This window comes from Aquarana catesbeiana, linkage group LG05 (assembly GCF_042186555.1).
Source record: "Aquarana catesbeiana isolate 2022-GZ linkage group LG05, ASM4218655v1, whole genome shotgun sequence".
Classification (NCBI taxonomy): domain Eukaryota; kingdom Metazoa; phylum Chordata; class Amphibia; order Anura; family Ranidae; genus Aquarana; species Aquarana catesbeiana.
The window spans coordinates 77732139-77755245 of NC_133328.1; the positions used below are offsets into that span (position 1 = coordinate 77732139).

At 42.2% G+C, this 23107-nt stretch overlaps 1 protein-coding gene across 1 annotated transcript in view; it reads left to right on the top strand.

Moving 5' to 3' along the window:
* The window catches only part of PITRM1 (pitrilysin metallopeptidase 1), a 94870-nt gene that overhangs the window by 27908 nt on the left and 43855 nt on the right, over window positions 1-23107 (top strand). Inside the window, exons 3-7 of the mRNA XM_073629892.1 lie at window positions 3114-3220; window positions 6319-6470; window positions 9328-9442; window positions 11272-11368; window positions 16802-16962. Coding sequence (XP_073485993.1) covers window positions 3114-3220; window positions 6319-6470; window positions 9328-9442; window positions 11272-11368; window positions 16802-16962 — 632 coding nt within the window. The remainder of the gene's footprint in view (window positions 1-3113; window positions 3221-6318; window positions 6471-9327; window positions 9443-11271; window positions 11369-16801; window positions 16963-23107) is intronic.

Sequence of the window (23107 nt, forward strand, 5' to 3'; positions counted from 1 at the left end):
GGTAAAACACTGCTAAAACTATTAGCGCTTTACTGCTAAGGCGCCTACAAATCCTGACAGTCTGCAGCTGTCGGCTTGTCGTTTTCAATGAACTACCATGGCTCTGTTGAGCTCTGTGGTAGTTCATTCATTCTTCCTGTCAGTGAGTATTTGCTTGCTTGTACGAGATAGAGGGGTAGAGAAGGAAGCGCCACCTGAGTGAAGTATTAACAAATGATGTTTAATGACACCAGGTAAAAACACACTTCCAGGATAAAAACATATAAAAGGCTCATCTGTATAGGTATGTGGTCCTTGGTGTTCCCTCTGATCCTGTGGTGGTGACGCTGCAGGGATGCTGAGCTGCAGAAGGTGGATTACCAGCCGGGAGCTAGGGGCCGGGGCCCCTAAGCATAAGGCGCTCCTCCCTGGACGATCCCTCCCCTGGATACCGAACTCGGAAGCAGATGGACGACCTGTGACGTCACGCACGCTCCATGCCGGTCCCTAGTCTCTTCCTGATGGCCACAGAAGGAGTTCCCGGCTGGTAATCTTCTGCAGCCCAGCATCCCTACAGCGTCACCACCACAGGATCAGAGGGAACACCGAGGACCACATAGCTATACAGATGAGCCTTTTATATGTTTTTATCCTGGAAGTGTGTTTTTACCTGGTGTCATTAAACATTATTTCTTAATACTACACTCAGGCGGCGCTTCCTTCTCTACCCCTCTCTCATCCATCACAGAGCCAGCTCTCTGAGGACAGCAGCTGCCTAGCCTACCAGCCTACTTTAACCATTACATTACCGGTTACCACTTAACCCTTGAACTTCTAGCCTGTCCCCTATGGACTAAGTTGCTCAGCCCTTTATATCTCCTGTTCTATATGGACTTGTGTGTTTGCGCTTACAGTTACCAATACTCTGTTTGCTTGTATGAGATAAAAGCATACAGATACACTGACAGATCTGCAGGAGATCTGCTTATCGCTGATGCAATTCTTTACAGGCTCTCAAAACAAAAATAGTAAATGCCTATTTTTTTTCTGCAAAAAAAAATATGTGCATTTTATTATTTGTTGTGTAAAAGGGGAACTTATGCTTTTTAAGCATTTGCTGAACAGATTTGGAGGAAATGCACAAAGCACACCAAGACTCAATTGGGAGTCTTACAGATGATACTTTTAGTTAGACAATATTTGCTTTTCCTGGAGTTCAGCTTGAAAGTTTAATGAGTATTGAATATGTTATGCCACCTTCAATCTTCTTCCCTTTTTTATTTATTTATTTATTTTTTTGCAAATTGATACACGCATGGCCATGGTATGATTATTAGCTGTACAAGGATAATACAAAGAATATGGTACTCTGCAGCTCAAAATGTCCATAGTATTGTACTCTGGAAGGCCAGAACTATAGTTGTTGGAAAGGGAGACGAAATGTAATGAGCAGCATATGTTGAGTGGCAATAACTCCAAGACATATATAAGTAAGGGGGTAGGGAACTATGGTAGCTCTTCTATCGGATCCGACTACAGGGGCCAGCCTTTGTTCCCCATGTGCATCGATGAGCCTTGGCCGCCCATGACCCTGTCGTGGGTTTTCTTCCTTGGACCACTTTTTTGTAGGTCCTGACAGAAGCAGACTGGGAACATCCCACAAGAGCTACAGATTTGGAGTTGCTCTGACCCACTTGTCTGGCCATTACAATTTGGCAAAGTCGCTCAAATCCTCACACTATCCCATTTTTTTGTTCTACTTTTAAAACAACTTCAAGGACAACATGTTCACTTGCTGCCTAATCTATCCCATCCACTTTCAGGTCCCATTGTAATGAGAAAATCAATGTTATTTACTTTACCTGTCAGTGGTCATAATGCTATGACTGATCAGTGTATATTCTTGAATTGATAATCAAGTCTGCAAGCATATCGGCCAGGAATAACTACGTGTTCATATTTATTACATACATTTTATTTCACTTCTCTTGAGGCACATAAAATGGTGGCAGTTTCCATTCTTGGTTTACATTTTGGTTGCAGGTCATATCTTTGCGATTAAACATTCTTTAACCACCTCCCATTCGCCGTATAGTAAAATGACGGTGAGTGGGATCCCCTCTCATTCTGGGATGACATTGCTCCAGTGTCACCGCTCTCGCACACCTGCGGGGGACACGCAATGCTCACGCCATGTCCCTAGGACACCTCACGACCCTGATCTCGGTAAAGAGCCGATGACGTGGCTCTTTACCCATGTGATCGGCTGTGTCCAATCACAGCTGATCGCATGTAAACACGGAAGTACCGTTTATTGGCTCTCCTCGTCTCACACTGACAGAGTGTGAGGAGAGCTGATCAGCGGCATCTCCTCGCAGGGGAGACCTGTACAGGTAATCGGGGGAATGATGATCAGTGCGGCATATTAGTGCCTCCTCATCAGCGCACATCATTGAAGGAGAATAATTACTTATTTACAAAATTTACGGAAAACTAAAACTTTTTTTTTTTTTTCGGTCTTTTTTTGTTTTTTCTTTTTTTTTTTTTTTTTTTGCGAAAAATAAAAACCCAGCGTTGATTAAATACCACCAAAAGAAAGCTCTATTTGTGTGGGAAAAAAAAAAAAAAAATTTGTTCGGGTACAGTGTTGCATGACCGCACAATTGTCAGTCAGTGTGAGAGCGCTGAAAGCTGAAAATTGGCCTGGCCAGGAAGGGGTTGAAAGAGCCCGGTATTGAAGTGGTTAAAGGGGAATAAACCTTTTAAACACTTTGGGGCCCATTGTCTTTCCTAGCTCTCCTCATTCCACGTAGACACCACAGTACCTACCTGAGATCAGCCTGCAACCTCCAGCAGTTCTGTGGTCTTTTTCAGTATTGTGCTTTTGACTTTTTTCTTTTTTTTCTTTTTTTTTTTTTCCCCATGAGCCCCTATTTGCTTATAATTAAATGGTTTTGTTGTAGTTGCCATGCTGTGGTTCTAGCTGTATACACCTACCTAGGTCAGGTATTGAACACACTTTGGATGAAAGGCTTTTATTGTGTGTGTTTTTACACTGTTGTGGTTATGGTTACAACTATTTTATATTAATTGTTATGCAAACCTTTTAATAAGAGTTTGTCATTATGTTACAGGTCACACCCATTCCTGATTTTAATATAACCGCTGTAAAGCTCAGCCATGAAGGGACAGGAGCAAAATATTTACACCTCGCCAGGGAGGATTCTGACAACCTGTTCAGGTACATCACTTCAAATAGAGTTATCTACCACTGACATATACTGTAATACTTTACATTTTGGAGTATATAAAATTTGACTTCAATGTATTCAACTATACTTCGACTAGGCTATTTATTTATTTATTTTTGAGAATTTCATAGTCACTTGTCTAGTGGTGTGTGTTTTTTTTTTTTTTTTTTTTTTTTTTTTTTTTTCTGCTTTAAAAGGTGAAGTGTGATGTTCTGAAAAAAAATAAAACATTGATACCCACCCACCGATGCTGCAGCTGTCCCTAGCTGGCTCTAATCCTGAGAGAACTGAGCGATCACATGACCGCTAATCACTCATTTCTCAGTCCACTCTGAGCAGAGATCAGTGGCTATAGGTCACCAGCTGTCTGCTCTGCCCCTCCAGCACTCACTGAAGCACCAGGCTGTGGAGGGGGTGACAGCGGCTGGTAAGGCTCTCAGCAGTGTGCCGTGAGGCTGATCCAGCTACCGATCAGGAAACCGGGTGGATCCCAACATTATTGCTGAGATCTTTTCAGAGTCTGGAGTAGCTTTGTGATGTTTGCCGATAACGGGCTTTAGCCCACCGCCAGCTGATTTTGAGTCACAGGAGAGCACAAGTAGGTGCACTCCTGTAACCCACAAGAGCAGTATGACCAAAAAAGCTTTGACCATATTTCTCTTTAAGGCTGCATTCACACCTGAGCATTTTCAGTTCATAAAACACTCGTAAAATGCCTGAAAAACACCCAACAAGCAAAATCCCATTCTTTTTTTTAATGGCACCTGTTCACATCTGAGCATTTTGTCACCTGAAGCAAAACGCCTTAAGCTTAAAAAAGAACATGCGCTTCTTTGAAGCAGATTACAGGTGTTTTTCTGCCTTTTTACATTGGTGACCTGCACAAAATCGCGATTAAAAACGCAAGACTTTGAAAACGCTCAGGTGTGAATGCAGCCTTTAACGTACACATCCCTAGCACGGTCCTGCTGGTGATGTGTTGCACTGTTGAGGTTTTTATTAGTGGTGATAGGAAGCCTTGACACATTTTTTCCTGATTTGAAGAGGCTCATTAGACACCAGCCTTTTCACTACTTAGGCTCGGTTCACACATGGGCGGCACGACTTGCAGGTCGCCTCAGCGAGGCGACCTGCAAACGACTGCCGGGGCGACTTGCGAGACGACTTCTGCATAGAAGTCTATGCAAGTCGCCCCAAGTCGCCCCCAAAGTAATACAGGAACCTTTTTCTAAGTCGGAGCGACTTGCGTCGCTCCGATTAGAACGGTTCCATAGCACAGAACGGGAGGCGACTTGTCAGGCGACTAGGTCGCCTGACAAGTCGCCCCAGTGTGAACCGAGGCTAATAGTTACACCAGTGAGCATTTGAACTAGTGAACTAAGAAAATTCTCACAGCTGCCTATTGGATTCGGACTTTCCTTGACAGATTGAATATAGAGATGCACCAAAATTTCCTTGGCCAAAAATGGTGTCATTGGCATTGTGCCGATAATGGCGCCAAAAAGCATGTGATTTTGCTGTGATTTTACTGTTCTTATGGTGTGTTTTCATTGGTCATGTCACTCAAAATCTGCATCAAAAATGTAACAAAGATGCGTTTTATTGATGTGGTTTTGCTGCATTTTCAGAGCATTTCAGCAGGGAGGGTGTGTGGTTTTTTTTTTTTTTTTTATGTTTTTGCTTTTTATAACTGACCAAAAATGCAGCAAGCAAAATTTTTAACATCACAACGTAAGCGCAATGGACCATTGTGAAGACATACATAGAATTTTAAGGAATGTGTTTTTCTTGAGCTTTTCTTGTGCTAAAGGTGCTGATAATAGCCGACAATAAATTATTAGTCCCTTAAATTCATGATATTAATTAAAAAATGTAATGTGATATATGCTTCTCGCATGCAGCTCAGGTGCTGAAATAAAGGCAGCCTGCACGCAGTAGGGGTGATGTCACCTGTCTTCATGGACGCTAAATACATTCCATGTGCGCAAAATGTGTAACTGTTATGCCCTGTACACACGGTCGGATTTTCAGACGGAAAAAGTGCGATCGGATTGTGTTGTCGGAAATTCTGATTGTGTGTGGGCTCCATTGGACTTTTTCCATCGGAATCTCCGACACGCAAAGTTTGAGAGCAGGATATAAAATTTTCCGACAACAAAATCCGATCGTTTAAATTCTGATCGTGTGTACACAAATCTGACGCACAAAGTGCCACGCATGCTCAGAATAAATTAGGAGACGAAAGCTATTGGCTACTGCCCCGTTTATAGTCCTGACGTACGTGTTTTACGTAACCGCGTTCAGAACGATCGGATTTTGCGACAACTTTGTGCAACCGTGTGTATGCAAGACAAGTTTGGCCCAAAATCCAAAATTTTGTGGCCGGAATGTCCGATCAATGTCCGATCGTGTGTACAGGGCATTAGATAGTAGTTACAGTCTCAGTAGAAAGGTTTATCTGCCAGCATTCTGCAGGGATGGACCCTTGTGTAGAAGCGACCATCTCTTTGCTGAGTTGTACACATCTACTGCTGGATTATTCTTCCCCAAACTGCTGGGAGCATGTCAAATATGGTTCTTCCATGGTGTTCTGTCTGAGCAATCTCCAATAAAGTTTTTCTTGTGCATAATGCCAGCAGTGTGCAACCCTCCTTTTTTTAACTGGCATAGAATTGTATTATTCTCATAATTATAAGCAGATGTCCAGAGCACTCCACATCCCCTTACATCACAGTGCAACCCCCTTGCCTTGTGCTGCTGCTGGGAAGAAGCTGGTGGCTGAGCTGGGAAGCAGAAACTGCAGAGTCTGGTGGAGGACCAGAGGAGGGCTAAACTCAGGGGGGCGGCAGAGACCAGCCTCTCTGGGGCTGCAGGAAAGGTGTGAGGGCCACATAAAATGGCCTGGTGGGCCAGATTAGGCTCGTGGGCCTTGTGTTTGACACCTATGCAGCTCCAGTAAAGGATACTGCTATTTGGAAAAAATGTGTCTGTTTCCAGTATGAACATAAAAACCAAACCATTCAAAGACTTTATGTTGAACTTTGAAACCCTTTCCTGAACCAACACAAGTCTTGTGTCACTTATTCAGTGTGCAGTTTCGGACAACACCTATGGACAGCACCGGTGTCCCGCATATCCTGGAACACACTGTTCTGGCCGGCTCTGAGAAATATCCATGTCGTGACCCGTTCTTCAAGATGCAAAATCGGTCCCTGGCCACATTTATGAATGCCTTCACAGGTAATTATGGAACGCTACAAACCGTTTAAATGATAATGTGAAAGGCTATTTAACCACTTCCCTACCGCCCATTGTCATATGACATCCGCAAGAACACTCTGTCACTCTGTGACGTCCTTGGCTTCCCGGCGGTATAGAAAAACAAGGGGGTTGGTCAGATCAAGTCAAAACACCAGTGTATTGAATAACATCAGTATTCAGTACATTAGCAATATAGGGATACCGACTCGCCCTGTGTGGGTGGCGCCTTTTCCTTTTCCTTTTGTCTTGAACTTAAACTAATAGAAAACAATGGAGCAAGGGTACAGGGCCATAAAGTTCAGATATAGACAGGTGATGTCCGCCCTATCCCTTATGTGTGAAATTCCTTTAATGCTTAAACTTAATATTTAGAATTGCATAGAGATAATGGGCAGAAGATATATACAATTCTACAACTTTAAGAACAAAAAAACCACAGGTGTGCACACCCACAAGACAGCAATTCACACAATCCATTTAAATTGCCTCAAGTGTCATGGCAGTCTAGATACTAGAAGGGGGTTCCATTGGCAGAATCGAGGGAAAAAGATTTCACAAAATGTCTTCTAGAGGTTTTAACTGGTAATAAGATAATACAGACATCGTTTTCTCAAAACCCAAGGGCCTCCAAATGGTGATACCTGGTACATTAATCAAATAAAGACATAAGTCACAGCAACTATGCAAAAATTGAACCCAGACATGCGTGCAAGGGATCAAGAAGGAGAGCAGGGGCTGGTATTTTGTAGTGATGTTTGCCAAGTAATGGCTAAAACATACACGCTACCTACCTCTTATGGCTCATTTTTCAAGATCTACTGAGCTGTCTAGTGAGGTTTGTGTTGTGAAAAGTCCACTTGTAAAAGGCCACCTATGAAAATGTCAGTGGATCAAAAAAGGCAAGTCCCAAACCGCTGGAATGGCCATATATATTGCAGATGTATGTTGTCCAACTTGTAACAAGTATCACAGAGTAGCTAGTAGTCCAACCTCAATGAAATGATACTCCAACCAATGACTTCAAAGCAGCAATTTTTCAAATGTAAATGCATGTGAATTACATACGGTAAGTTGATCCGAGAGGAGTCGGCTCTATTGCTGAATAAGATTGAAGGGTATCAATTGTAAGGCTATCTCCGGTTGTCCGTGTTTTGCAGCTTAGTCACAGGTTCCTTGTGATCAGCATGGGTAGCCTCGAGGCTACCGTCGAAATGTCCACGAAATTGGAAATCGGCTCCTAGTGATCCTCTTTAGCTTGGTGAGCCTCACAGAGTTGGAGGCTATCATCGGAATGTCTGCTAAATTGGGATCAGCTCCGATCCCCACTAAATCTGAGGGGGGGGGGGGATTTAGCATGAGTACAAGTTGTTTACATAGGATTAGAGCAGCAAATATACAGCTAGTGTTGAGTTCGGTCTGAGAAATCCTTCAGGGATCTACGCTGCATTCCAAAAATGATAAAAGGGGTGCCATGGGTGGTACCAGAGGGGTATGTGGCAGAAGTCTGGGGGTGTTCTGTGGCTATTAAACCGAACCGTTTCGTTCACTGGGTTTGTGAACTTCTTCAGGGTAGCGAATCAATCCCCCGTCCCGGTGGTATAGGGAGCGCGCGCCGGCCGCGTCACTTGGGAGCCGATGCGCGTGACCGACGGCCGCAATGTCCGCCGGGCACCCCCGATTGCTGGTGAGAGAGAGCAGGAACGTGGATCTGTGCGTGTAAACTGTGCGTCCTGTCAGGGGAGAGGAGACAGATCGTGTGTTCCTAGTATATAGGAACACTGATCGGTTTCTTCCCCTCGTCAGTCCCCTCCCCCCACAGTTAGAATCACTCCCTAGGTAACACGTTTAACCCCTTGATCGCCCCTAATGTTAACTCCTTCCCTGCCAGTGACATCTATACATTAAGCAGTGCATATTTATAGCACTGATTGCTGTATAAGTGTCACTGGTCCCAAAATAGTGTCAAAAGTATCCGCCACAGTCATGATAAAAAAAAAAAAAAAATTAATAAAAATGCCGTAAATCTATCCCCTACTTATTTTTGGTAAAAAAAAAAAAAAAAAAATGTAGAAGAATGCATATCGGCCTAGACTGTGGAAAAAATTTGCTTTTTAAAAAAAAAAAAAAAAAAAAAATTGGGATATTTATTATAGTTAAAATTATTGTGTGTGTAGTGTATTTTTTTTTTTTTTTTTTTCTTCAAAGTTGTCGCTCTTTTTTTTGTTTATAGCGCAAGAAATAAAAAACGTAGAGGCGATCAAATACCACCAAAAGAAAGCTCTGTTTGTGGGGAACAGTGTTGCATGACTGCGCCATTGTCATTCAAAATGTTAAAACACTGAAAATTGGCCTGGGCAGGAAGGGGGTGAATATGCCCTGTATTGAAGTGGTTAAGGAATTATTAGTTTGGATATTTACTGCCAATCTTCCTGGGATCCTTTCACAGTTACATTGATTGGTCCACACACTCCTCTGTAAACACAAAAACTAAAGGGTGGCTGTGACCGGGAGAGAGCATCCGGAGCACCCCCTGGAAGTTTAATGACCTTAGAAATTGGTAGCCGTGATTTCTCAGCAAGTGAGACTAACCTTGCCAAAATAAATCTCATAGAGCAGGGATATGCAATTAGCGGACCTCCAGCTGTTGCAGAACTACAATTCCCATGAGGCATAGCAAGACCCTGACAGCCACAAGCATGAGAGGCAGAGGCATGATGGGACTTGTAGTTTTGCAACAGCTGGAGGTCTGATAATTGCATATCCCTGTCATAGAGCAAGCACAGGTCAGCACAGAGTGGTTCTAATCATTCTATTGATTTCCAATTTTGTTTTTCAGCAAGTGATTACACCATGTACCCAGTTTCTTCTCAAAACCACAAGGATTTCCAGAATCTCATGTCTGTCTATTTGGATGCAGTGTTTTTTCCATTCCTTAGAGAACTGGACTTTTGGTAATAATGTGTTTGCATAGCAAAGTAATCCTATAGTCTTCATCTATAAATGTAAATGATGACCATTGCTCAGTGTGTGTGTGTGTGTGTGTGTGTGTGTGTATGTACAGTTGTATGCAAAAGTTTAGGAACCCCTGACAATTTCCATGATTGTCATTTATAAATATTTGGGTGTTTGGATCAGCAATTTCATTTTGATCTATCATATAACTGAAGGACACGGTAATATTTCAGTAGTGAAATGAGGTTTATTGGATTAACAGAAAATGCGCAATATGCATCAGAACGAAATTAGACAGGTGCATAAATTTGGGCACCCTTGTCATTTGGTTGATTTGAATACCTGTAACTACTTAGCACTGATTAATTGGAACACACAATTGGTTTGGTGAGCTCATTAAGCCTTGAACTTCATAGACGGGTGCATCCAATCATGAGAAAAAGTATTTAAAGTGGCCAACTGCAAGTTGTTGTTCTCTTTGACTTTCCTCTGAAAAGTGGCAACATGGGGGCCTCAAAACAACTCTCAAATGACCTGAAAACAAAGATTGTTCTACATTATGGTTTAGGGGAAGGCTACAAAAAGTAATCGCAGAGATATAAGCTGTCAGTGTCCACTGTGAAATACATAGTGAGGATATGGAAGACCACAGGCACAGTTCTTGTTAAGGCCAAAGTGGCAGGCCACATAAAATATTGGAGAGGCAAAGGTGAAGGATGGTGAGAACAGTCAAAAACAGCCCATGGACCACCTCCAAAGACCTACAACATCAACTTGCTGCAGATGGTGTTACTGTGCATCCTTCAACAATTCAGCGCACTTTGCACAGGGAGAAGCTGTATGGGAGAGTGATGAGAAAGAAGCCTTTTCTGCACACACACCACAAACGGAGTCACTTGAGGTATGCAAACGCACATTTGGACAAGCCAGCTTCATTTTGGAATAAGGTGCTGTGGTGTGATGAAACAAAGATTGAGTTATTTGGTCATAACAAGGGGCGTTATGCATGGCGGCAAAAGAATACATTACAATAAAAACACTTGCTACCCACAGTAAAATTTGGTGGAGGTTCAATCATGCTGTGGGGCTGTGTGGCCAGTGACAGTACTAGGAATCTGGTTAAAGTTGAGGGTCACATGGATTCCACTCAATATCAGCAGATTCTTGAGAATAATGTTGAGGAGTCAGTCACAAAGTTGAAGTTATGCCAGGGCTGGATATTTCAACAAGACAATGACCCAAAACACTGCTCAAAATCTACTCGGGCATTTATACATAGGAACAAGTACAATGTTCTGGAATGGCCATCCCAGTCCCCAGACCTGAATATCATTGAACATCTGGGGGGTGACTTGAAGCGGGCTGTCCATGCTCGGCAACCATCAAACCTAACTGAACTGGAGATGTTTTGTAAGGAGGAATGGTCCAAAATACATTCATCCAGAATCCAGACACTCATTACAGGCTATAGGAAGCGTCTAGATGCTGTTATTTCTGCTAAAGGAGGCTCTACTAAATATTGATGTGATTCTTCTGTTGGGGTGCCTAAATTTATGCACCTGTCTAATTTTATTTTGATGCATAGTGCACATTTTCTGTTAATCCAATAAACCTAATTTCACTACTGAAATATTACTGTGTCCTTCAGTTATTTGATAGATCAAAATAAAATTGCTGATCCAAACACCCAAATATTTATAAATGGCAATCATGGAAATTGTCAGGGGTTCCTAAACTTTTGCATACAAGTGTGTGTGTGTGTGTGTGTGTGTGTGTGTGTGTGTGTAATATAAAAAAATATATATATTCTTTTTTTTTTTTCTTTCAGGCAAGAAGGATGGAGATTAGAGCATGAAGACCCCACCGATTCCAAAACTCCCATAGTGTTCAAAGGCGTTGTCTTTAATGAGATGAAGGGGGTTTTTGTAAGTGATCTTATCATGTTCTATAATGTTTGTACCAAAAGTGTAACTTTTAAAGCTGTTGTAAACCCTTACATATACCCATTGAAGTAACTGGCTTCAGGTGATACACAGAGATTAAACAAATCCTCCTACATAAGTTGTACCTGTTTATCTGCAGGTCTACATCCATTGAAAGTGCTGAATTTAAGCTTGACTGATTGTCTGAGAGTTCAGAATTAAACGGGGTGGAGAGCTGAAGTTACACTCTGCAAAACTCAGTAAGGAGAGCTCTGAGAGCTCATTGGAATGGAGGGACACACACCCTTCACACAGGACACAGAGCTGAGGCTGTCAAGCTGCTGGAGTTCCCTCTCCCATCATCATTTTTCTCCTGGTGTCAGGAAAAATTGTCAGAAGTGACTCGTGCTCATAGAGGAATGAAGCAGCAGACAGAAATGACACTTAGGAGTTGATTTACTAAAACTGGAGAGTGCAAAATCTTGTGCAGCTCTGCATGGTAGTCAATCCGCTTCTAACTTCAGCTTGTTCAATTAAAGTGGTTCTAACCCTAATTGCATTATTTTTTTATTTTTTAAATTATCCTGTTTCTTTAGCCACTTAACTCACGGCCTATAGACAAATGACAGCTGGGCCGTGGTTTTGTTATCCTGAGAGGACATCATGTGATGTTGTACCAGGAAGCACCGGTCGTGGGGCCGTGCAGTGGTGTGATCTGTCATTGGCCGTGTCCAGGGGACACAGTCGATGACCAATCAGAATACTGGCTCGCTGCCAGTACCATGTGACTGCCTTGATGAATCACAGTGGGTCACATGACAGTTGTACACAATGGATGGCTTTCTTTCATGCCATCCAATGTGTACAACTGTTGCTAGCTGTAATTAGCCAATTTTATTCAGTAAAATGTTTGATTTAGCAATGTAATGCACTGCTATAAGCAAACATAATGTGTAATAAAAAGTACAATGTTACTATGGTATTATATTGCTCTGGTCAGTATGTGTGTAAAAAATAAATAAATAAAAATAAATAAATAAAAGTGAAAACTTTCCTAAAAAAATTAAAAAAAACCCATGCATCCTACTAAATATCTTGGACTGTCTACTTTCCAAAAGAGTTATTTGGGGGGTATTTCTACTGTGCAGATATTTTAGGGCTTCAAGAAGTGAGGTCGGCCTTCAGTACATCAGGATTGATCAATTTTTAGATATTTACCATAGTTTGTGGACCCTATAACTTTCCTACAGATTAAAGAATATACATTGATTTGGGTAATTTTCACCAAAGAAATGTAGCAGAGTACATTGGGGGCTTGGTTTTTTTTTTTTTGTTTTTTTTTTTTTTTTTTTGTTCCCATTTTGGCAAAAAATAAAAAAACAGTTGTGATCAAATACCAAAAGAAAGCTCTATACGTGTGAACAAAAGTATAAACATTTTCGTTTGGGTACAGTGTTGCATGACCTCGAAGTTGTGACTTAAAGTATAACTAAAGGCAAAACCCTTTTTTTTTTTTTTTTTTTTTTTTTTTTTAGTTTTGGATAGAGTGGAGAGGGATTAGAGTCCCTGTAAATTTGTTACTTTTGTCTGTGCACCTTAAGGAGATTCACCCTCTTTGTCCTGTTTACCATTATCAGTGAAAGTAAAAAGAAAACCCCAAATTTTGGGTTGTCCCCAGAAAAGTAATAGATGGGAAATCTTCCAATGGGGACACTAGTTCTGGTGATCTGGGGGTCCCCAAAAAAATCCTTTTTAATTTTCAGAGCTTTTCCTCTCTTTTCAAAATAAAAATAAAAGTTCTTGCCCATAGTTTTACTTTAAAGTTCAATAGCGCTGAAAATTGATCTGGGTAGGAAGGGGGTAAAAGAGCCCAGTATTGAAGTGGTTAAAGCAGGATATACAGCATAGTGCTTGTGTGGGGTCATTTGTCCCTCTCTACAGTGAGGGGGGGGGGGAGAGTGTATTTGATCCCCTGCTGATTTTGTATGTTTGCCCAAAGAAATGATCAGTCTGTAATTTTAATGGAAGGTTTATTTTAACAGTGAGAGACAGAATAACAACAACAAAAGCCAGAAACGCATTTAAAAAAAAAAGTTATAAATTGATTTGCATTTTAATGAGTGAAATAAGTATTTGACCCCTTCGCAAAACATGACTTAGTACTTTGTGGCAAAACCCTTGTTGGCAATCACAGATGTCAGACGTTTCTTGTAGGTGGCCACCAGGTTTGCACACCTCTTAAGAGGGATTTTGTCCCACTCCTCTTTGCAGATCCTCTCCAAGTCATTATGGTTTCCAGGCTGACATTTAACTCAAACCTTCATCTTCCTCCACATATATTTTCTATGGGATTAAAGTCTGGAGACCAGCTAGACCACTCCAGGACCTTAATGTGCTTCTTCTTGAGCCTTTTCTTTGTTGCCTTTGTCATGTGTTTTGGGTCATTGTCATGCTGGATTACACATCCACGACCAATTTTCAATGCCCTAGCTGAGGGAAGGAGGTTCTCAACCAAGATTTTGATGGTACATGGGCCCCGTCCATCGTCCCTTTTGATGCGGTGATGTTGTCCTGTCCCCTTAGTCACCCAGTTCTCCAGAATCATTCAGATGTTCATTAGCAAACTTCAGATGGGATTTTACATGTGCTTTCTTGAGCAGGGGGACCTTGCGGGTGCTGCAGGATTTTAGTGCTTCGCAGTGTAGTGTTACCAATTGTTTTCTTGGTGACTATGGTCCTAGCTGCCTTGAGATCATTGACCAGATTATCCCGTGTAGTTCTAGGCTGATTCCTCACCGTTCTCGTGATCTTTGAAACTCCACGAGGTGAGATCTTGCATGGAGCCCCAGACCGAGGGAGACTGACCGTTTATTTTGTGTTTCTTCCATTTGTGAAAAATCGCACCAACTGTTGTCACCCTCTCACTGGACTGCTTGGCGATTGTCTTGTAGCTCATTCTAGCCTTGTGTAGGTCTACAAACTTGTCCGTGACATCCTTCGACAGCTCTTTTCTTACCCCATGGTGGGGAGATCAGAATCTGATTGCTTCTGTGGACAGGTGTCTTTTATACAGGTAACAAACCTGAGATTAGGAGCACTCACTTTAAGGGCCAGTTCACACCAGATGCAGTTCCGTGCACTTTTTTTCTGCACTAAAAATGCATGCACAGTGTTTTCCATGTATTCCAATGGCTCTAGTTCACACCAATGCAGTCAGTTCCAGTCAGTTTCCGCACCGGAAACCGACTACATTGGTGTGAACAAGAGCCATTGGAAAACATGGAAAACACTGTGCATGCATTTTTAGTGCAGAAAGCGCACAGAACTGCATCTGGTGTGAACTAGCACTAAGAGAGTGCTCCTAATCTCAGCTCGTTACCTGTATAGAAGACACCTGGGAGCCAGAAATCTTGCTGATTGATAGGGGATCAAATACTTATTTCACTCATTAAAATTCAAATCAGTTTAACTTTTTTGAAATGCGTTTTTTTTGTTCCGTCTCTCGCTGTTAAAATAAACCTACCATTAAAATTATAGACTGATCATTTCTTTGTCAGCGGGCAAACGTACAAAATCAGCAGGGGATCAAATACTTTTTTTCCCCTCACTGTATGCTGTAAAATACCTGGTTGATCCTGCCTGTTCCTGTGTCCCCCTTAGTGTGCGGACCACAGTAATCATGGCTGCTGATCCATGACACTGGTGACAGTTTACGTGGCTCCATCAGCCCGCAGTCTTTCTCTCCCCTTCCCTCCCTCCCTGCCTGTCAGTCTCAGGAGTCTGTGTGAGACACCTCTTCCTGCCTCTCCCCTCCTGCTGCTATTGCTGTAAAATCACTAATCCCAAATCCTGGAATCAGCTCTGTTGCAGAAAGCTATACTGTGCAGTACCTGTGTTTTGAAATAATTATTTCTCTGTATAATTTTTAAGAGTGCCCCTATGCGCTCACGTGACCACCCACCACACTCCTCCCAATTGACATCTATAGGGTATCTCAGCCCCTCCCACTGTAGTGCTCAAATTGGAGAAGGAGACTGCTGAGAGGTCACCAGAGCGCTCGGTGGCACTGAAATAAGGTATTTTGCTGCATAATTTTTAAAAACGCAGATACTGTACAGTATATCTTTCTGTAACAGAGGAGATTTAAGGATTTATGATTTTACAACCACTTTAAGCTTTGAAAAAAAAGCTAGCCGGGGGAAAGTGACGGGTGACCTAGAAGTGACTTCTCCCTCACCGGCACTTGTCATGTCAGTCCTGGGCCCGCAGATGGACAAGTGGAGCTTGGAATACATGGCGAAGCCGCCGGTATCGAAGGAAGCAATTGGGCAGCAACCCAGCCACACAAATGTTTCCATGGACCTGGCAGTGAAAGGGTTAAACCTTTTTAAAGGAAAACTTCAATTTTAGTGACACTGCCTTTTTATAGCTGCATCTCCCCCCCCCAATGTACTGAGCCCCTCAGTGTTAAATGCTGACCTTTTTAGCCCTGCAGTGGAGCTCTTCACATGTCCCTTGTTCCAGAATTATAAATACACATTTCATGTTATATTATGATGTGCTTGTAAGGCTTTGGATTGAGAAACTGACCCTAATACAGTGGTTCTCAACCCCTGTCTTCAGGACCCACTAACAGGCCAGGTTTGCAGGATAACTGAAATACATCACAGGTGATATGTTTTGCTGCTCAGTGATTGCAGTATTCTAGTCTGCATCTCCCCAAAGTAATACATAAAATCTGGCCTGTTAGTGGATCCTGAGGACAGGTATTGAGAACTACTGACCTAACACTTAAGTACTCTTGGGCCTCATGCACACAGGTGGTTTAGCCCCTCTGCATCAAATCCCAGTGTTTTCCGGCACCCAGAAGGCATAGGTGCGCCATCCAGCAACCTTACTGGATTATTTATGCATTGGGCAATCTTCCCTAAATACATACAGCCCTTAACAAGAGTATTGTTCTATACAGTGTAGCCGCCCTGCATTTCAGCATGTCAGAAATTTTGAAAGATTGCTGACATCAGGGCTGGACCTGGCTCCCGGGTGCATGGAGTTTTAACTGCCTGAACACTTAGTCCTTATACTGTCACCTTCACAGTTAAATATCCTAATAATAGCCAAAGTGTTCCCAACAATGAATGCCTACTTTATCAGTGGCCAAAATGTGCCATGCCACCAATGGTGTCCTATTAGGTTTGGAAAGATTTCACAAAGAGTAGATACCAGTTCTGACACAACTGATGTAGTAATTCCTTCTTATTGGTCCCTCTACTATGGCTTTCAGCATCACAGTCCCATTGTCATCTGTACCTTTTTAGTTGTGTGTTTGACCTGCATCTTTGCTTGTATGTTTTGCGTTTTTTCGATGAGCACCTTGTGATTCTCTGTTAATTGTAACTGTTGTTGATGTTGTTTTTCTCATACATTTTCCTTTAGTCAGATACACAAAGACTGTTTTCGCAGCAAGTACAGAACAAACTTCTTCCTGGTGGTACGTACTCCTTTGTGTCTGGAGGAGATCCGCTAGTCATTCCAGATCTCACATGGGAGCAACTAAAACATTTCCATGCCACTCACTATCACCCAAGCAATGCCAGGTACAGTACCACAGGACAGATGTCTTGGTGCATCATTTTTATCCTTTTTACTGCCTCTTCTTCTCATTTTCAGCTGTAAGACTTCTCTTATGTTGGAACTATTCCATCTTCCTGAAAATGCCATTTTAAGATGTCCAAGGAAAACAGGTTTCAGCAAACTGATACACCCCAAAAGTGTATCTGTTGTGCACTCATCTGATGGCAGTGGCCATGTTTTCTAGACACATCCTTCCATGTATACACCCTGCAGACAAAAAGAGATCATAGCTGAAATCTGTTTTTTTTTTTTTTTTTTTCTAATCGTTTTTGGTCTTCAAGGGAATTCTGGTTCATGTTGTCCAGCTGTTCCTGACACATTATTTTATTTTTTTAATATACAGTGGGTATAGAAAAGAATCCCCTCCCCTTTTTTTAAAAAAAATCACATTTTGTTGCTTTGCAGCCTGAAATGAAGACACACTTTTTTTTGTTTTTGTTTTATCCAGTGCAACTTATAACATCCAAGTGAAAGATATAACACCAACATGTCAGGAAAAAAATAATCAAAAGGCAGAATCCCTAAGTTGGAAAAAAGGACCACCCAAACCCCCGTCCCCCTTGCGCTTAGGCTATTCATAACTATGTCCACCTTCTTGAACAGCCCTTGTCAACCCGGGTTCCTTGAGGTTGCTAGGGGTTTTTTGAGCTTTGGCTGACTGACCTACAATCTGATGGTGCCTTCCTAGTTCCAGGTTCAGTGTCACTTAGCAGAGCCAGCTGCATGACACCAAATTATCTTTTTACCTGTAAAAAGGGGGTACATTCTTACTACTGACCACCAGTGTAAGAATAATTTTTGTCCACTGATCGCCTTAATTTTAGAAAAACAGAAAAACAAACACTCCTGCGCACAAGTGAGTTACCAGGTGGCCTAAAGTTCATGCTGGAAAATGCCTTAGGCCTTGCTGCCCTCAAGGATGGGGAGATCCTAGTAGTCAGAGAGAAAAGAAGAAAACAGGGCGCACTAGCCTTGTGCATTATGCTTAAACGTCTTTTTTATTAAAAATGAGATAAAAATACGACTCACAAACATGTGGGAAAAGATGCACACTACAAACAATCTCCAGATGACGGCAATTAGTTGACTGACAGACTCCAGATGGTAACAAAGGAGATATCAAGGGCCACTGCCGGCTATGGCAGTGGCCCTTTTTTAATAAAAAAGACGTTTAAGGATAATGCACAAGGCTAGTGCGCCCTCCTCCTTCCATTTATTTATTTTTTTTTCTTTCATTTTTTTCTCTCGCCTTAATTTTATCAGTAGTTCCCTGAAACATGAAAATCACTTTTAAGGGTTCCCCTGGGTAAAAAAGCTTGGGAAAGGCTGTTCTAAATAAATATCCCCATATGACGGACATATCAGACAATTTTGACACATTTTTGGGACCATTGGCATTTATCCGGCGATCAGTGCTATAAAAATGCATTGATTACTGTAAAAATGTCAATGGCAGGGAAGGGGTTGATGCTAGGGGGCGATCAAGGGGTTAATGGTGTTCCCTAGTGTGTGTTCTAACTGAAGGGGGGAGGGGACTGTGTAGGGGAGATGACAGTATGAACATACTCTGTTCAGATCGCTGTTCATACGCTGTATGAACAGACAATCTGACTCTTCTCCCCTCAGAGAACCCGGAAACTATGTTTTCTGGTTTTCCGTGTGTCAGCAGCGATCGAGTGAGCCCGGCAGTGATCGTGACCTCCGGGCACTCACATTGGCTCTGGGGGTGAGCAGCGGGCGCCCCTAGTGGCCCCAGGGCGAAGTGACGTAACATAACATAGTTTCGCCCAGCCGTGCCATTCTGCCGCAGTACAACTGTGGCGGCTGGTCGGCAAGTGGATAGTTAGAAGAAAAAGACGTAAAATAAACAAGATGCGCTGTTTTTGACTGAGATGTTATCCTAAAAATGATTAGGTAACAGATGCAATAATCAATGTGTGATAAGAAAAATCAAACAATGGTAAATGGCAAAGTGTCACTAGATAAGCAAAAAGACCACTTATCTTCAGAGGCGCGTCCACTCACATGCATATGATCTCTAGGTCGGTTCAGTCGCTTCGGTAAGCAGCCAGTTTCCACATATTAAACACAGCGGTGACACTTTCCATTGTGGCTTATTTTAGCTGCACTACAAACAGTTTGTTGTATTTGTATGTGGGAAATTTGGAGCATCATATTTTCACTAAACACATTGGATTGTGGAACACTGGACTATTTATGAACTTTTTGCACCATTTATTATTTGTCATTTTTTGTGAATAAATCGTGGCTACTTATCCAAAAAATTATTTTTGGTGTAATTCACTTATACCGTTCTAGGCAACAAGAGTTTCACTTATCTAGCGACACTTTGCCATTTGACCATTCACTACTGTTTGATTTTGCTTATTGCACATGGTTTATTGCATCTGTTGCCTAATCATTTTTAGGATAATATCTCAGTCAAAAACAGCGCATCTTATTTTACATTTTCATAACATTTGTCGGGGAATATACACACCACAATCTTTATTTTATACAAAGGTTAAAATTTAGACATCACTCCGTTTTGAGCAGAAAAACCTAATCTGCATAAGTTGCTACCCTCTGAAGTATACCTGTACATAGTGATACATAAAAAAACCTCCTATAATAGAAAATACATCCATTTAATAAGGGCTCAACCGAAATGATTACTCTTCGATTCTAAAATGCATTTGATGTTTCTCTACACATTTCGTAGGAATTTCCTTGCTTTTTCAGGACAGCAAGTGATGATGGAATACAACTCTATGCAATATTTACCTAAATACAATGGAAGAGCATGGAAATAATACATTTCCATGATAACACACTTATATCCTATACATACAGTGACATATCTCTATGCAAAAGAGCATATATTATACATACGTGTGCGTTCAGTCAGGGCACGTTCATATGTGGAACACTCCAGAATTCGAACCATCAGTCAACCAGGAATGGGGGTGCCTGGGGCCAGTCCACCTTCTAGACCACTCCTTTTTATATTTTAGCAGATTGTAAGCTTTTCAAAGCATTGTGGTTGATTTACAGCTACTTTATTAGGTACACCTTGCTAGGACCGGGTTGGACCCCCTTTTCCCCTCAGAACTGTTTTTAATTCTTCACTGCATAGATTCAACAAGGTGTTGGAAACATTCCTGAGAGATTTTGGTCCATATTGACATAGCATCACACAGTTGCTGCATCCATGATGTGAATCTCCCTTTCCATCACATCCCAAAGGTGCTCTATTGGATTGAGATCTGGTGACTCTGGAGGCCATTGGAGTACAGTGACCTCATTGTCTTGTTTCAGAAACCAGTTTGAGATGATTTGAGCTTTGTGACATGGTGCATTATCCTGCTGGAAGTTGCCATTAAAAGATGAGTACACTGTAGTCATAAAGGGATGGAAATAGCAGCAAATACTCAGTAGGCCGTGGTGTTTAAACAATGCGCAATTGGTACTAAGGGGCCCAAAGTGTGCCAAGTAAATATTCCCCCACACCAATACACCACCAGTCTGAACCATTGATACAAGGTAGGATGGATTCATACTTCATGATCTGTACGCCAAATTCTGACCTTGCCTTCTGAATATCACAGCTGAAATCTAAACTCATCAGACCAGGCAACATCTTTCCAATCCTTTATTGTCCAATTTTGGTGAGCCTGTGTGAATTGTTGCCTCAGTTTCCTGTTCTTGGCTGACAGGAGTCTCACCCAGTGTGGTCTTCTGCTGCTGTAGGCGGCTTTCTGCTTCAAGGTTGGATGTGTTATGAGTTCAGAGATGGTATTCTGCATACCTTGGTTGTAACGAGTGGTTATTAGAGTTACTGTTGCTTTTCTATCATCTTGAACCAATCTGCCCATTCTCCTCTGACATCAACAAAGCATGTTCGTTCACATAGCTGCCACTCGCTAGATATTTTCTCTTTTTCGGACCATTCTCTGTAAACCCTAGAGATGGTTGTGTGTGAAAATCCTAGTAGATCAGCAGTTTTTGAAACAGACCAGCTTGTCTGGCACCAACAACCCAGCCACGTTCAAGTCACTTAAATCCCCTTTCTTCCCCATTCTGATGCTTGGTTTGAACTACAGCAAGTCGTCTTCACCATGTCTAGTGTCTAAATGCATTGAGTTGCTGCCATGTGATTGGCTGATAATGGCCGGTAATTGTATACTGGGCAATGCAGGTACAGTTGCACTAGATCTGAAGGGAAGCTCTGAAATGAGGACAAGCTCTGCTGATTTCTCGCATCCAATCATGTGCAAGCAGAAATGCTGTTTTTGTTTTGATTTTCCTTGAATGTTCCCCTCAGAGCCAGAGCAACTGAACTTGCAGTACAGACTATTTGTCTTTTTAATAAATGATCCCCATTGTCTCCTTTGAATTTGCTATACTCATTTAATCGGCTGCATTGTATTCTCAATGTACATCGCTATTGAAAAGTTTGGAGTTTACAAGAATAATATGGATTATCTGTCCAGCAGGTTATAAAGTATGGCAGTTCTTGTCCCAACTAAGAATGCCTAACATCATTTCATGTATCTGCCAGATGCAAATGCTACTATTGTAATAGGTTTATTTATGTCTCTTGCACTTCCTCTCCTCCATGTGTTTATTATGACTGGTCATCTATTATGTATGAGTAGTGCTGTGTGAAATAAAAGGACTATTTTTACCTCTCTGCTTGTGTATTTTTATATGTAGAGAGAAGAAATAGAAAACAGCCGAGCCAGAGAAGAGTAAAATGTTAGGTTGATCAGTAAAAGCAAAGCTGGATAAAAATGTCAGAAGGGCATCAATGGATGTTATTGGGGGGGGGAAACACAAGTATCTGTAGGATTGAAGCTTGTTTCCAATTTTTACTTCAGCAAGTTAGAGTGGCAGAATTTTTACTTGTGTGACTTGCACACATTTTTTTTTTTTTTTTTTTTTATATTCAGGATTTTTAGAAAAACTAAATTCTTGAAGAAATCTGCAAAAGAGCTGCTTTCACCAATAATGGCTACATAACTTTTCCCCATTATAGTTTTGGGACTTCTGCAAATATTGCGTCTCTTGTGAAAATCATGTTACTCAATCCTGTAACAGCCAACTACATGGGCGGGGATTTGAATTTATGATTATTTGTGTTGCAACATCTCCTGCAGCAAGTCAAGGCTGAGCAAAGAGGAGAAACGGCTCCTTTGAGTTCCCAGTAGGAGCTTCCACTTTTGTTGGGTTAAAGCTGCATGCTGGTTTCCAGGGTGTGGTCAATTTTTTGGGGGTGGATAGGTTCTCTCTACTTATTTCAGTAGTAGGGATGGGCGAGCGGTTCAGCGAAAAGCCGAACAAACGGGTCCACCTTTGCCTGTGGACACATTTGTTGCTGGCCCCCTTACAGTGCCATGGGAATGTCTGCCTCTCCTTGTTATCCTCCCAGACATTACAGGGAGGGGAGGGGGCAGTGCATGGCAGGGCATCATTTCCTCTGTTTAGTGAGTTTGCCCATGCTATCCAGCCACAGCATGCAGAGGAGGCGGTGGACTGGCCTACTAAATCCTCCCCATCCTCCTCATCCTCCCCATCCTCCTCATCCTCCTCATCCTCCTCATCCTCCGTCATGCAAGTAGAGACAAGTGTGCAGTCCCCTGCAGTTGCCAGAGTAGATAAGCCTGCCTCCTTGTCCACATCTATTCCTTCCATAGCCCCAACATCAGCCATTGAGGAATTGAGTTATTTGACCACAGCGTCAGCCACTTGCTCCTTGTTGATGCCCAGCCATTACTGGATTCAGATGTTGGTTCTGAGGTTGAGGATAACAGGAACATGAGCCTAGAGAGAGGGAGGAACACTGGTAGACAAACTGGCATTTGTGTTCCCCAAGCCGCAGCGTATTGCCAAGTTGTCTCCAGTGGTAATGATGATGATGGTCACTGATGTGTCTTGGGTGCCAGAGCAGAGGAGGAAACTGAAGGTGAGGCGGCACAACCCCAAGGAGGCCGACATCAAGAGAGTAGAGAGCAGCCACCCTATTCCATCACATTCTGCAGCTGTTATCTCCTGGCCCACTCCCCAAAGCTCAGCTGTTTGGGCCTTTTTCAGCACATCTGCAGCAGA